General features: G+C 38.5%; 1 protein-coding gene across 1 annotated transcript; it reads right to left on the bottom strand.

The window, feature by feature from the left end:
- Positions 1-2,984: 2,984 nt before the first annotated feature.
- On the bottom strand, positions 2,985-8,737 carry KCNJ8 (potassium inwardly rectifying channel subfamily J member 8). The gene is made up of 2 exons (XM_007946782.2): positions 8,364-8,737; positions 2,985-3,885 (listed from the first exon to the last, which is right to left on the bottom strand). The coding sequence occupies exons 1-2, from the start codon at positions 8,735-8,737 to the stop codon at positions 2,985-2,987; spliced, it is 1,275 nt and encodes a 424-aa protein (XP_007944973.1).
- Positions 8,738-16,043: the final 7,306 nt, after the last annotated feature.

Raw genomic sequence — 16,043 nt, 5'->3', positions numbered from 1 at the left:
ATTGAAACATATTTTCACCAAAAGATCTCATCACATCATTTTAATAATCTTTAAAATGTTTGCTGATTTTTAGAAACTGTTAATGTAATCTTTTGTTTGATGTGGTTGTTACTAGCTAAATGATAGCCCTATTTGGACCATGAGTTGACATAGGAAACCTCATCAAACTCTTCCATTCACTCCCCATTAAATAGTGGTCATTACATTCTTGGCACCCAGCATTTTGTTGCAGCTGGAAAGTCATTGAGGTAACTGCCCACACTCTATAGCAAGCTTTTCCTTTAGATGCCAGGGCTTTCTGTATCACCTGAATTCAGAAATTCTGCATCTCAGCCTCACTGTGTCTTACCAACATTGCCTACACCACAACCTGTGTCATCTTCACAAATGTTTGGAGCTGTTACTTAGTTGTCGGCAAGTACTACGTATGTTGCCATTGCTGCTGTGGCAGCTGCTTTCTCAATCTGCTCGGTTGCTTACCCTCCTCTGTGATTGCTACTGGGTAAGTCTTCTTAAGGTAAATTTTTCTTTATAAGTTATACAGAAGTGAGTACATATTCTAACGATAACAACAAAGTGCAGCTGCAAGTACATGCTTGATACATGGAATTCAAAGGAGTGGTTAGAACTTCCTCAGTTAGTTATTACTAATGCTCTGGTTGTTGTTGTTGTGTGCTGTCGAGTCGGACCTGACTCATAGTGACCCTTCCTTGGGTTTCTGAGGCAGTATCACTACGGAAGTAGATTGCCCAACCTTCCTTCTGAGGAGTGACTGGTGGGTTTGAAGTGCCAGCCTTCTGGTTAGCAGTCAAGTGCCTTCTATCCACCTGGTTAGAATCATGAGTCTTTTCTTTAATGTAGGAATTGAACATATTCATGATCATCTATTTCAATGTTCATAATTAAAATACATTTTTAAAAAAAATCTATGCAAAAGATTTCCAAGAGCTCAGCTTCCTGATGTTCAGCTATACGAAATGTGAGAATAAACCATAGCTTACTCCTTCAATTTGTCTCCCCAAAATATGTGTTGTAAATCATAACCTCTATATCTGTGGTTTAACCCCATTTGGGAATGGGTTTTCTTTGCTATGGTATGGGTTTTCTTTGTTATGTTAACGAGGTAGGATTAATGTAGGCTGTGTTTTAAGTCAATCTCTTTTGAGATGTGAAAGAGATTAAACAAGCAAGCAAGCAGAGATGGAGGACAATAGATGCCACCCCACATGAAAATCCCCAAGGAACCAAGTAATAGAAATGGAAGAGACAAGGACTTCTCCCAGATCGGACACAAAGAGAAAGCCTTCCCCTAAGCCAGTGTTCTGAATATGGACTTCTAGCATCTTAACCTGTGAGAAAATAAATTTCTGTTTGTTAAAGCCACCCACTTGTGGTGTTCCTATTATAGCAGCACCAGGTAACTAAGATACCACTCTTTTCTTGAAGAAACAGGATGAGAATGATGAAATCAAGCTTTGCTAAAAAACAAACACAATAACAAAAAAAACACCTCATTTTAATTATAGAAACAACACTCAATCTCTACATGTTTTCAAAAAGACAAAAATAAAACCACCTTCAACCCTTTGCCATCAAGTCAGTCCCAACTCATGGCAATCCCATGCATTGCAGAGTAGAACTGCATCATGGCATTTTCTTTGCTGCAATCTTTACAAAATCAGACCACCAGACTTTTCTTCTGCATTGTTGTTGGGTGGGTTTGAACAGCCAACCTCCAGGTTGGTATGTAAGTGGAAAGCATTTGTGCCACTCAGAGGCCTAAATCTATATATGCCAGGTCTGAAATGGGATAGTACTGAGGGAAGAAGTGTGGCTTTAAGATATGAAATGGGAGATTCAAAGAAAAAAATGTTACCGGATGTTCATGACACATAGGGATCACATAGAGGAGCAAAGAGGACATTTTAAAATCTGGAATAATATGAAATCAAAACAAAATGTAGTTCTCTTGGAGCAAGAGAGCTCAGAGAGAGGGATCTCAGAGGTATGTGTGTTATTGCTTTGGTTTGTAAGACATTTCCTTCACATGCCTCTAAATATGTTTCTCTTGAGCTTCAACTAGAGTTGATTTTGTGAAAAAGAAATCACAAAACTATAGTGAATATAAATAAAATATTTTAATAAAAATTTTCAATACAGTATTTCCCTGGGGAGGTTCATAAGAAGTGCAAAGCTGAAGGAAGTCATTGTCACTTTTGGGAATCCAGTCCTAAGTGCAACTGGAATGTTCTTACCTTCACTCCAAACCCTGTTTAGTTTGCAGAGACTCTTTGTCCAATTCTGCCCAACTGACTGCCCTGAGAAGCACCAGGAAACACCAGGGGCAGGGCAGCAGCAGGGGTGGGGGTGGTTATGAAGGGAGGGCCAAGTGAATGAACAGAATCTGCCTAGAAGCAGATAGTACTAAGAAGTTTTTGCCTGCTGCTTCTAATCACATAGCTCTCTGAGGTGCAGTACTATGGAGAAAGGAGAGGGCAGCATACTAATTATATGCCAAAGTTGTTTATAACATATATATTTTCTCCTCTCCTATTCTACTCTCATTTCCAACAGAACACAGAGATCTATGGTTCAACTAAGCATTTCAAACAAAATCATTTCATGGCCAACTTTTTTCTTCTTTTCTATTAATATTAATAGATTATTGTGCTTAAAATTGAAATGAGAACTATATATACATATATATTATCCTATATATAATTTAAGCACACCACTGCAAATACTATAATACTATACTATAGATACTATACAAATACTATGTATGAAATCACTGAGGCATGATTCTTCCACCTTTAGTGTTATTGTTTATTGTTATAAAAAAGTGCTATTATCTGAATATGAATATCATTTAGTGCATTAAAACGTAGAAACAAATTTTTGTGTTCCAGCTCTGGTTCAGTCTGAGAGTGCCCAAAATGAGCCTTTAAAGTTTAATAAAAAGACTGTCTTATAATGTCTTCCTGTCATGATTCTGATGTGTTTTGATTTCCTTCTGGAGTCATAAATTGCACTTTTGGAACAAGGAGGGAAGAGTTGTTCCTTCGGATTGAGTTGTTCCTTCTCATGGAATTGTTTCTTCGCATGGAATTGCGCTTCCTCAGAGAATTTTGATGGGACAGCTCACTCTTCTGGAGGGTCTGAATAAGGATGGAAGGCTTCTCATCCAGCTCTCGGGCACTACACCGCGGAGCAGCTACTTTGACAGTGTTGCCAAATTTGGAGTAATCCACAGAATACACACCTTCCTCCTCAGTCACAATAGATACAAAGCGGTGACCCCATTGGATTTCCTCAGCGATGTAGGAGGTTCGTGCTTGTGTGGTAATGCCAGTAGTTTCGACCACTCCTTCCAGAATGACTATGACCTCCAGGTCTTGGTTGACAAGGTCAGTTGCTGAGATGTCATACAGGGGGCTGCGCTTGTCAATCACATGGCAGATAATTAAAGGGGCTACCAGAAAAATGTTGTTACTCTCAATAGGGTTATCAACAGGAATGTCTAGTTGGTGAATTGGCACTACCTCTCCTTCTGGCGTGGTTGTTTTCTTGACCACCTGGATGCGTACTGAGGCGCTAATAATCATACTTTTCCTTAGGTCACCCACTCGGAACATGAAGCACAGCTTGCCATTTCGCACAGCAATCACAGCATGGCGGCTGAAAATCAAAGTCTCTGCCCTTCTGTGAGCCTGAGCTGTTTTCATGAAAATGCAGCCCAACATGACTGCATTGATGATTAAACCCACAATGTTCTGGAGAATCAAAACTGTGATGGCCAGAGGGCATTCCTCTGTCATCATTCTCCCCCCAAATCCAATTGTCACTTGAACCTCAATGGAGAAGAGAAAAGCAGAGGTGAAAGACCTGCAAGGAACGATATCAAAAAACACCACCATTGAGTCAAATTTTGAATAATAAGATATTATGCTGGATTTTTCACTTTCTTCCCCCAAAGGCCATCAAATGCTTTCAGAAATACCAGTCAACTTAACTTGTCAAATGCCTAAATCCAAGCACAAGCTCTTTTTGTTTCGTTTCTATATGCACACTACCTCCAGATTCCTAGGATACAACTCTGTTAGTGTTTTCTAGGTCATTAAATGATGAAAGAAAGCATTAATACAATAAAATAATAGGCATCTTCTTGGTAGACAGTTTCACAAAGTAAAGCATGCCTATGTCATAAAGAATAGCTTCATCAATGACATATCATAAGATTGAAAATTATTTGTTAAATTACAATCAGTAACATACAGAATTTACCCCAAAAAACATTTTAACTAAGCACTTAACCAGAAAAAAAAAAAAAAACCTAAGCATTTGCTCCTGAACATTTGTGTTTAAGTGGCTTATGTCATACTGAACATAAAGTAATGAGTGAGCTTTTCACTATTTATAATCTTTAAAATCATGTTAACTTTCTAATACTTATTGTGTGCCTTATGTACACAAGGCACAGTTCTACAAAGTGGTACAAAACACATTATTCAAAAATGCTAGTATTTTTAATAATAAAGAGTATCTTGCCACTTGGAAAGAAAGGTCCTTTCTTATTGAATGTGTCATATTGTCTTCTATGAGATATAGCAAATACAGAAGCTATTAAAGGAAGAATTTGAGGCAGAGATTAGTAAATGTCTGTATCAAGATCATATAATGAATAAGAACTCAAATCTTCTGAATTCTGGCCAAGTGCTCTGAAAGTGGAAATGGGAAGAAGCCAGCAAGTGTCAGAATTTCTTTGGGGAGCTTTTTCAAAGTGCACATTGCACATCACAGTGTATAGACACTGACATGATAGATTCAAGGTCAGATCTGGATAAGACTTTTTGGAAAGCTCTCAGGTAATTCTGATTCAGCCACCACCCTCCACCCTCTTTTGAGTTACACTAAATTCGGTTATCCTTATTATTAATTAAGGCACTCTGGCAGGAGCTCTGGTGGTGTAGTGCCTAAGGCATTTGACTGCTAACCAGAAGGCTGGCGGTTCATACCCACCAGCCACTCCTTGGAAGGAAGACTGGGCAATCTACTTCTGCAGAAATAACGCCTTGGAAACCCAAGGAGGGGTCACTATGAGTTGAAATTGACTCTACAGCTGTGAATTTTTTTTTTTTTTTTTGGTTTGGTGGCACAGTGGTTAAGGCATTCAGCTGCTAACCAAAATGTAAATGGTTTGGAACCTCCAGGTACTCTGCAGGAGAAAGTGTGCTCCCATAAAGATTTACAGCTCTGGAAACCCTATGGGGCAGATCTAGTCTGTCTTGTAGAGTTACTGTGAGTCAGAATCGACTCAGTGGCAACGGGTTTGTTTGGTATCACTAATTTGTTCACTAGGAGTTCTGGTGGCGTAGTGCCTACGGCATGTGACTGTTAACCAGAAGGCTGGTGGTTCAAACCCACCAGCCATTCCTAGGAAAGAAGGTTGGGCAATCTACTTCCACAGCGATACTGCCTCAGAAACCCAAGGAAGGGTCGCTATGAATCGGGTCGACTCCAAGGCAGTGAGTTTGGTTTTAATTTTACTTCATTCCAAACATTGTTACAGCTTCTTAATAGAAACAATATTAGTCCTGTCTTCCTCCCCAAACCCCAATTTCAAACTTTTCCAAGAGAAACCATGCATTGGTCATGTGCCAAAGCATCATCAAAAGAGACAATTTATTAATGTCACACACAATGAGTGAGCAAATTTTCAAAACATTTGAGGACTTGATATATACAATGCACCTTGCTGGGGCACCTGGAGGGGTAAGGGAGCATGCATAAATGCCTTTTTTGATTAGCTTTTAAGTAGAGTGTGAAAGTTGCCTTTTCTTTTTCTTTCTTGAGATAAAGATTCATCGGAAACCACATTAATTGCTTCTTGCACTAGCTACACAAACCAAGGTATGCCACATGGTCCAAAACTATGGCAAAGAATAGGAATGGCTCCAGAGGAAGGGCATACATGCATTGATTTCTAATAATCCATCCATATTTCTGTGAGCAGTCTAACGATGACTATTACCAAATGTATTATTTAATGTCTTATTGCTTATTTTATGAAGGAATTTAATTCTAACATTATATGGTAAAAGATCCATCCTTTTATGGATGCCTATCATACTAAAAAATGTCAGTAGATGAGTGTTTAGTTCTTCTTTTGTTCTGCTACCAAGAATGAGTCTGAATCATAATGAGAAAGGGGAAATAGTGCTGGTTTACTTTCTGACTCAGAGAGTGATCTACACGAAGGAGAAAGTGAGCCACTCTAAAACCAGAGTGTGGGATGCTGTTTAGGAATATTGATGAGTATCCACTTGAAAAAGTTGTTCCCCATCTTGATGATGTGGCTCCACATTGAACTTAGGAAAGGAAATGCAAAGAATAAGAATCATTATTAGCCATCTTTTAAATTCCCTTTGGGAGGGAACAGAAATTTTTTTGTTTCTATATTTTTGGTGATTTTTATTATTATTATTATAATGGAAGGTTTCTTATGATTAAATTGTATGTTGAGATTAAAGTATAAATAGCACCACAATATTAAAATAAAATCAGTAAAAATAGAACAACCTTAATGATAGCAAAGAACTTTTCCTAGGTAGGAAGTCCAATTTAAAATGTTAAAATTGTTATGCTGATAAGATCAACTTTGTCCTGCTGTATTTTCAGCATTTCTCATAGTTAACTTAATGTTCATACAGGCATGAGTAAATCAGGGATTGAATGAATATGCTTTGGATCACATCTAATTACAAAAAATAAGACCTAACAGCTATAACCAGTAGACACTCTAAACTTCTTTTTTAAAAAAATTATTGGAAGGATATCACTTTTATGATACATATTTAATACATTACTTAATGACTTCATTTTCATGGAAAAAAGAATGTATTTGTCTTGTGAGTAAAATCTGTCATTTATTTTCAAGGATTATCTTTTTATGAGTGGCTACTGCATATTTATCAAAAATTTCTCGATAAGAAAATGATTCAATGCCACTTCCAATAATTTTCTTAAAGAGAAATATTATAGAATATGATTTTTGACATCCAAGTACCTATTACACACAGTATCTCAGTGGTTTTCTTTGTAACTGGTATACTCATCATCACCTACATTTTTCACTTACATTTTCCTTTGAAACAAAAGGAAAAGGAAAAAAAATCTCTACATACAAATACTGCATTCCTCTGTGATATGCTGGCATTGCAATTACTTAGGAAATGGGAGGATAGACAAGTTCATAGACTAAGTTTCTGGTTCTTACAGTGGTATATGCTAATTTTATAAGATTCCAGGGTCAGTCAAGGTCTCACTCTTTACAGTTTCCTGGCAGTATGGCTTTTGTTCAATTTCTTTGCTTTGTGTGCTATGTGAATTTGGCACATTATTCAGAAAATGTCCTGCAAACATTTTCATTATTATTACTATTGTTTTGCTTCAGAGTAAATGTTTTTGCAATGAGTATAAATTATCTTTTTCAACATTCCAACAAAACAAATTAAGATACATATCACCCCAGCCAAATGTTCTTAGACCATTTGAAAATATGAAAAGATTATGATTGAAAACAAATTCACTTCTGTCTTCACTAATAAAAGAAAAAGCAAAACTTCGGTAATCCAAGAATCATCTCTTTTCTATCCTCTTAAGACTTTGAATGAAGAGCCTAACATTAAATCATTTATATATAATCCCATCCATGAAAATTTTGGACCAAGTCAATTAAAAATTCATGTTTCTTTAGTTCTAAATCTTAACATTGTTTTTAATTCAGAATCCAGGCAAGGAATTATCTATGTTAAGATAATCTTAATAAAGATGGTTTATATTTATTTATTTTATTTTTAGTAGATTTTTAATCTAGTACCCTACTCACCAATGTCTCCCCGTTTTTTTCCTCACTATTTCTGAAAATATTATGGGTAAGAGACATAACAGAAAAATATTACTACCATCTGCATAACAATTTTTATTGATCAGAGATATTTATTTGTGGACACTGGAATTATGGACAGCAGCTTTTTTATATACTGAAAACTAAATGTATGTGGTTTATTTATTTTTTATTTTTTGGTAATTGTTTTGAACCACAGTAATGTTTTAAATAACGTATAAAATTTTCAAGTCTAGTCTAAGAGATTGAAGTTTCACATTTTTCAGGGACTCGTTACCCATAAAGTTGCACTTTAAAAGTTTTTAATAGTTTAGATTATTGCTATTATTTACTTTTTTGTTTCTAAAGCAAACCCTCTATTTCACTTTCAACATAATAAGAGAGTGGTAGAAGAAAGGTGGTATAATGTTTTTGCTATGCTACTTGGCAATCCTACCTCCTCCCACCACATTCTTACCTGACATTAGTCACACACACAGTGGACTCCAAACCACTTTTCTCCGTTCCACTTTTCTCCATGTAAGCATAGATGTCCCCATGGGCAAAGGCCACCAGCCACCACATGATGGCGAAGAGCAGCCAGCTGCAAAGGAAGGACATGGTAAAGATGACCAGCGTGTGGCGCCATTTCAGGTCCACCAAGGTGGTGAAAATGTCCTGAAGGAAACGTCCTTGCTCGCGGATGTTCTTGTGCGCCAGGTTGCAGGCCCCGCTCTTGGCGATGAAGCGGGCTTTGGGGAGTCTGTCTCGGATGCGCGGCTTGCGCAGGTTCTCCGCGGCGATGCGTGCCAGCACATACTCCTCCGGAATGATGCTCTTTCTGGCCAACATCGTCCTGTCACCACAGCCAGCCTATCCACTTGCTTCTGACCTGCCTCCTTCTTCCAAGACTTGTCCTCCTGCACGAGGGAAACGATGATTAAACTAATAATTTATTATTATTATTGTAAAAATATACAGACTTGTGTGTGTAGATTTAGAGATAGAAACTGTTGTTTGGTCTGAATTGGGAAATTTTTTTCAGTTGCCCTTTTTATTCTCAACACATACGGGCAGAGCCTTAGTTATACAAAATCAGGAACTTTCATGTAAACAGCAGGCTCAGATAATTAGCTGAGATTAAGCATGTCTGTAGATTAGGGCAAGCATACAATCTCGAAGTGTCAATGATGAAAATTAAGGCTAGACTGCAGTAGGATCTATTTATTAAAGTATTCAGATGATATAGCAAATTTAAAAGTAAAGAAGGGAAATCCTCCTTCCTTTATTTTTAGAAATATGCAAAGAAAAGGCCGTGGATTCGTGCCCAGTGTAAACATTATGTTTAGTGTCACCTGACATAACTGAACGCTATGAAGAATTATTTTAAATTTGAAGGAAGTATGAGCTGCATTTACAAAAAGTATCCCATGGAACTCGTAATATTATTACTTGAAAACTTGTTCACATCGATGGGATCAAATACACGAGAGGCTGTGGGCTGCAGACACAGTCATAGAGTGTTTGAAAAGTCCATCCAACACTGCAAACCTGTGTTGGGTTTTGCATTTTAAATCACTTGCGGGGACGTGGAAAGCCTCGCCCTCCCTTTCCCGGAGGAGCTTTTAAACTTACAGACTCTGGGCAGCGGGCGCGGCGGCTGGACCTTGGCACACACGCCGGCGGAGCGCCGGCAGGTCCCTCGCTCTCCCATCCCCGCGCGCGGGAGCAGGGGCCGCGAAAGCCGGAAGGACAGATCCGGGGGCCGAATGGTCTAAAGAGAAGAAATAAAATAGTAAAAGGTGTAATTGAATCGAAATGCCAGGAGGGCTGGGGGAAGGGGAATGGGTGTAAATCTTCCCCTCCCCCTGCTCAGCCTGACTCTCTTGGCACATGCAGTGGGCAAAGGAGGGGCTCGGGGGAGAGAAGCTTGGGGATGATGGTCCACAAATCAGCCTCGTCGTTATGGCTTCGACGTGCGCCAGACCTCTGAGGCCGCCGCTGTGCCCGAGGTTGGGGTTTGCAGGGAGGAGGCGAAGGCGCGTCCCGGGGAAGTAGGGAGCGGGGCCAGAGGGAGGGGCGACCCTGGGGGAAGGCGGGACCTTCAGGGCCTGCTCCGTTCCCAACAGCGGCGACCCCCTGCCGCCGGCGTGACACGCAAGTCTTTAAAAGGTTCCCCGGTCAGGGAGAGCACTTTCTGAGTCCAAGTAAACTGACGTAAGGAGAATTTATTTTGTATTTTTTTGGTAACCTGGATAAATGACAGGCTGTTTCAGATTGAATAAACCAAATGTAGAGGTCAGAAAATATCCTTTAAAGGCGTTCAAGCTGCGCACACATGCATTTATTTACATTAAATTTCCCTTTAGCATTGACATACAGGTGGAAGATTTTCTGAAACCCACTACAGTAAACTATTGCATCAGCAGCCAAAGTCAATTTTCAACGGCACCTCTCAAAACAGAAAAACATCTTCTGTCTCTTCCACACTGGAGTTACTAGGGTTGGTGTCAACCCTCCCCTGCCCCATGGACCTCCTCCAGTACCAGACCATACAGAATCCTTGTTGTTGTTGTTGTTATGTGATATCAAGTCCACCCAACTCATAGTGGCCCTTCCTTGGGTTTCCCAGGCGATATCACTATGGAAGTAGATTGCCCAACTTTCCTTCCAGGAGTGGCTGCAGGGTTTGAACCACCAGCCTTCTGGTTAGCAGTCACTACCAGAACTTGCTATCAATTTTAATCATAGACTAATATATGAGAAATATAGTTGTACATTGCTTAAATGTGGTATTTCTTACATTATATGAATACTAACAAAATTGCTAACCAGAAGGCTGGCGGTTCAAACCCACCAGCCACTCCTTGGAAGGAAGATGGGGCCATCTACTTCAGTGGTGATACTGCCTCGGAAACCCAAGGAGGGGTCGCTATGAGTCGGATCCAACTCGATGGCATATAACAACAACAACAACAAAATTGTAAAGTCTTTCTACATTGAATTACATTATTAGTTGCAACATTACTAGTAACTAAACAGTAGCCTTTTTAAAAATTTTTCTCCTTTTCCTTTAATTACTACTTTATTTTCAAAAAATTACTGATATAGATTCACAAATAGTTCACAAAGTCCCATAATATTGTGACTAAAACACCAGAAAATTTGACAAAAGCAGTAACTATAAAAACACTGGTAGCAGGAATACTACACAGAATTAAAGAATAATGAATAATCTCTGAAACATTTCCTAATGTGGATGAACTTGGAGGACATTATGCTGAGTGAAATAAGTCAATCACAGAAGGACAAACATCGTTTTGATTTGAGTAAAAGGAAAGGCAATATAACAAAAGGCACAATATCACTAAGGAAAAAGAAGACACTGAGAGGTGTACAAGAGGTACAGACAGCCAAAGTAAATACTGTTACCTACACAGTACCACATTATCAATAATAACAAACACACTCTATGGGTGGACATGTAGGTAAACAGGTAAGATGATAATGTGTGGAGAGGCAAATGGGAATATAAATATACCTATGACCATATATATATAGGTTTGACAGACAATATTCCTATCTATCTGTATGTGCTATGAAAATGTTCATATAAAAGAACCAACAGGGAAAAAGTTATGATACGTTTTTAGCCACAACCAAGCACCTTGAGGGAGTGAGTCACTGGGTCTGAGGGCTTGAGACCATGGTTGAAGGGACATCAAGTTCAACTGGTACAACACAATACACAAAAACATTGTTCTACGTCTTCTTTTGGTGAGTGGCAACTGGGCCTTAAAAGCTTGTGAGTGGTCATCTAAGATGCAACTATTAGTCTCTCCTCATTCAAAGCAAAGAAGAATGAAGAAAATCAAAGATGCATGGAAACAATTAGTCTAAGGGACTAATGGACTATGGGAACCTCAGCCTACACAACAACCCTGAGACCAAAAGAACTAGATGGTGCCTGGCTACCAATGCCAACCACTCTGAAAGGGATAAAATTCAGAGATCCTGAATAGAGTAAAAGAAAAATGTGGGACAAAATTTTTTTTAATTTTAGAAAAACAAAAAAACCAGGATTGCTGGTCAGATAGAGACTGGTGCAACCCCTGAGATTATGGCCTTAGTCACCCTTCAGGCCTGGAATTAAACTCACTCCCATGGCTTAATTTTCAGCCCAACAAGAGGCCTACAAGGTGAACAGTTACACCAGGTAGATGTCCTCCTTTGAACAATCAGCCACAGGAGATCAAAGGGCAGCCTTTGCACAGTGAGAAAGCTAGGGAGGCAAAAATGCATAGGTAAGAAGGACACAGGGAAAGAGTAACCACAAGGAGGAAGTGGGAAGAAAGCTGATACATTGTGGGGATTATAATTAGTGTCAAGAAACAATTTATATAAACTGTTGAATGGAAATTAATTTGCTCTGTAAAATTTCACCCAAATCACGATAAAGATGTAAGGAAAAACAAAAACACTGGCAGCGACAAAAGAAATAGCAGGTGTTTGTAGATCAGACAGACAAAATCACTTGATTTGAACCATCATCGTAACTGGGTAATAATGACATTTCTGACTGGAGCACAGTAAAATGTTCCAAAAGTAAATTACCATAGAATTTCACCCCTGTTGGTATACTGATACATGTAAGCTGGGCTTATGTAAAATGTTTTTGTTGTTACTATTGCTGTTGTTGTTAAGTCCTGTTGAATTGGATCTGATTCATAGCAACCTTACGTACAACACGAAACACTGCTGGGTCTTGCACCATCCTTAAAATTGTTGCTATGTTTGAACCCATTGTTGCAGGCACTGTGTCAATCCATCTCCTTGAGGGTTTTCCTCTTTTCCACTGACCCTCTACTTTACCAAGCATGACATTCTTCCACAGGGACTTGTCTCCTCTGGTAACATGTCCAAAGTATAAGAGATGAAGTCTTGTCATCGTTGCTTCTAAGGAGCATTCTGGCTGGACTTCTTCCAAGATAGATTTGTTCGTTCTTCTGGCAGTCTATGGTATATTCAATGCTCTTCACCCACATCATAATTCAAAGACATCAATTCTTCTCAGGTATTCTTTTTCATTGCCCAGGTTTCTCATATGAGGTGATTAGAAATACCATGGCTTGGGTGAGATGCACCTTAGTCTTCAAACTGACATTTTTGCTCTTTAACACTTTAAAGAGGCCTTTTGCATCAGACTTGCCCAATGCAATATGTGATTTGATCTTTTGACTGCTTCCATGGTCATTGATTGTGGATCCAAGTAAAATGAAATCCCTGACAACTTCAGTCTTTTGTCCATTTATCATGATGTTATTTATTGGTCCAGTTGTGTAGATTTTTGTTTCTTTATATTGAGGTGTAATCCATACTGAAGGCTGTAGTCTTTGATCTTCATCAGTAAGTGCTTCAAGTCCTTTTCACATTCAGCAAGCAATGTCGTTGGTGTTATCGGCAATATGTGACATCTGCATATCACAAGGTGTTAATGAGTCTTTATCTAATTCTGATGCTACATTCTTCTTCATATAGTCCAGTTTCTTGGATTATTTGGTCAGCATACAGATTGAATAAGTATTGTGAAAAGGTACAACTCTGATGCACATCTTTCCTGATTTTAAACCATGCAGTGTCCCCTTGTTCTGCTCAAATGACTGCCTTTTGGCCGTGTACAGGTTCTCCATGAGCACCATTAAGTGTTCTCAGATTCTCATTCTTCCAAATGTTAGCCAAAATTTCTTATGATCCACACAGTTCAGTGGCTCTGCATAGTCAATAAAACACAGGTAAACATCTTTCTAATATTCTCTGCTTTAGCCAAGATCCATCTGACATCAGCAATAATATTCCTTATTCCACATCCTCTTCTGAATGCAGCTTGAATTTCTGACAGTTACCTGTCAGTGTACTACTGTAACCATTTTTTAATTTTCTTCAGCAAAATTTTACTTGCATGTGATATTAATGATCTTGTTTGATAATTTCTGCATTCTGTTGGATCCCCTTTCTTTGGAATCAGTACAAATATGCAACTCTTCCAGTTGGTTGACCAGGTAGCTATCTTCCAACATTTTTAGCATAAACAAGTGAGTGCTTCTAGCACTGTATCCATTTGTTGAAACATCTTCAATGGTATTCTGTCAATTACTGGAGCCTTGTTTTTCACCAATGACTTCAGTGCAGCTTGGACTTCTTTTTTCAATACCATCACTTCTTGATCATATACTACCCCCTGAAATGGTTGAACATTGACCAGTTCTTTTTGGTACAGTAAACTCTGTGTGTTCCTTCCATCTTCTTTTGATGCTTCCTGTGTCATTTCATGTTCTGCCCATAGAATCCTCCAGTATTGCAACTAGAGGTTTGAGTTTTTTTCTTTAGTTTTTTTCAGCTTGAGAAATGCAGAGCATCTTCTTCCCTTTCGGTTTTCTAACTCCTGGTCTTTGCACATTTCATTATAATACTTTATCTTTTAAAGCTGCCCTTTGAAATGTTCTTTTTAGCTCTTTCATCATTTCTTCTTTACACGTTAGCTGCTCTACCTTCAAGAGCAAGTTTCAGAGTCCCTTCTGACATCCATTGTGGTCCCTTCTTTCTTCCTGCCTTTTTTTTCTATGACTCTTTGCTTTCTTCCTAAATGATGCCCTTGATACCTTCTCCTAACTTGTCTGGTTTTCAGTCATGAGTTATAACTACAGAGATATTTTAATTAAAAAATAATAAATTTCTGGTGAAACACTGCACAAAAATTCTATAGATAGCCATTTTGATGTCACACCCTCTGACAGTGTCATCCAGTGTTGTCTGCACTCCCCGGCATCCCACCAGTGTCTCCACTGCTCTTCCAGTTAAGGAATTTATGCGAGAGACCACTATCAACACTTTAGGCTGAAATAGTCATCTCTCAGTAGTTTGTTGTTTTCTAAAATGTTGCATGTCTCTGTCCTCTCTAAATGGTCTGAGTGATAAAACAGAGCAACTATGCGGAAGGAAGGTTATATGATAAATATCTTTCTATAGCTTTTTGAAAGAGAGCCAGCAAAGACAAATGTGCCTTCTCCCACAGGTCAAACCTTGTGATTTTGGCACTTGTGTTAATGGAAACTTTAATTCTTGGAAATTGTATGTATTTTCCAGGACTCAGGGCTGAAAGTGTATGAAGAATAAACAATGTGTTCATTTAATTACTAAAAGACCTAAAATTAGCCTTTAACAAAGGCAAAGGAACACTTTTCCCCTTGGTATATACATTTGCTTAACCTCTTCAAGCCTGGGTTCCTCTGCTGTTAGTGGCAGCTCTTCTTTCTACTGTTAATTTATGCAGCAATTTATATAGTAGTTTTACCACAATTGTGTGGGGATAGATTTATATAGTCAGTCCACTCACTGTTCTATGTTACAATTGAGTTTTCTATTGTACAAATTGACATACAATTTATTTTCCATTATTCTAACTCAAGGAACATTCATTGGGCATTTATTTTGTGAATTTTCTTTTTTTTTTTTTTTAGGTTTCAATATCTAACTTACTGCCTGCCGTTGAGTCCATTTGACTCAAAGAGGTATGAAAATCATAACTGTTGCATTTAAGAGGTAGTCAAGCATAGTAAGGGAAATAAAACATTGATAATAAACTCCAATATAAATAAGAATGTGATTAGAAGGAGAAGGGAAATAAACAAGAGAAAAGACTGGGGGACTAAGGAGAGCCTCATGCATTATTTACCATCTGATCTAGTCTCTGAAAGACCTGATATATTTTGGGCATGCACAAAAACAGAAAGAAAGACATTCCACGGAGTGAGAACAATCTGAAAAAGTCATGGAATACTGATTAAGAGTGAGCTATGTTGCAGAAACTAATTTAATCAGCACTGATGAAGCAAAGTCAGCTGGATAATCGGATTGGGCTCTTGATTCAAACACTCCATGGACACCCTCTGTCATTGCTCTCAATGTTTAATCAGTTATTCATACCCATTGCCAATGAGTGATTCTGATGCATGGCAACTCTTATGTTTGTTGGAGTAGAACTGTGATCCATAAGGTTTTCAATGGCTGATTTTTTGGAAGTAGATCACCATGCCTTTCTTCCAGATTGTACTGGGTAGACTTGAACCTCCAACCTTTGGTTTAACAGCTGAGTGCATTT

The sequence above is a fragment of the Orycteropus afer genome, unplaced genomic scaffold (genome assembly GCF_000298275.1).
Source record: "Orycteropus afer afer isolate SDZICR_OR568_19922 unplaced genomic scaffold, OryAfe1.0 scaffold00171, whole genome shotgun sequence".
Taxonomy (NCBI): Eukaryota; Metazoa; Chordata; class Mammalia; order Tubulidentata; family Orycteropodidae; genus Orycteropus; species Orycteropus afer.
This window is presented reverse-complemented; position numbering and strand designations above follow the sequence as displayed.

Excerpts from the sequence above, each read along its gene's own strand:
- KCNJ8 (XM_007946782.2), bottom strand. The coding sequence starts at position 8,737 with ATGTTGGCCAGAAAGAGCATCATTCCGGAGGAGTATGTGCTGGCACGC. Across the intron at positions 3,886-8,363 it reads GTGTGTGTGACTAATGTCAG|GTCTTTCACCTCTGCTTTTC; the intron begins GTAAGAATGTGG and ends CGTTCCTTGCAG.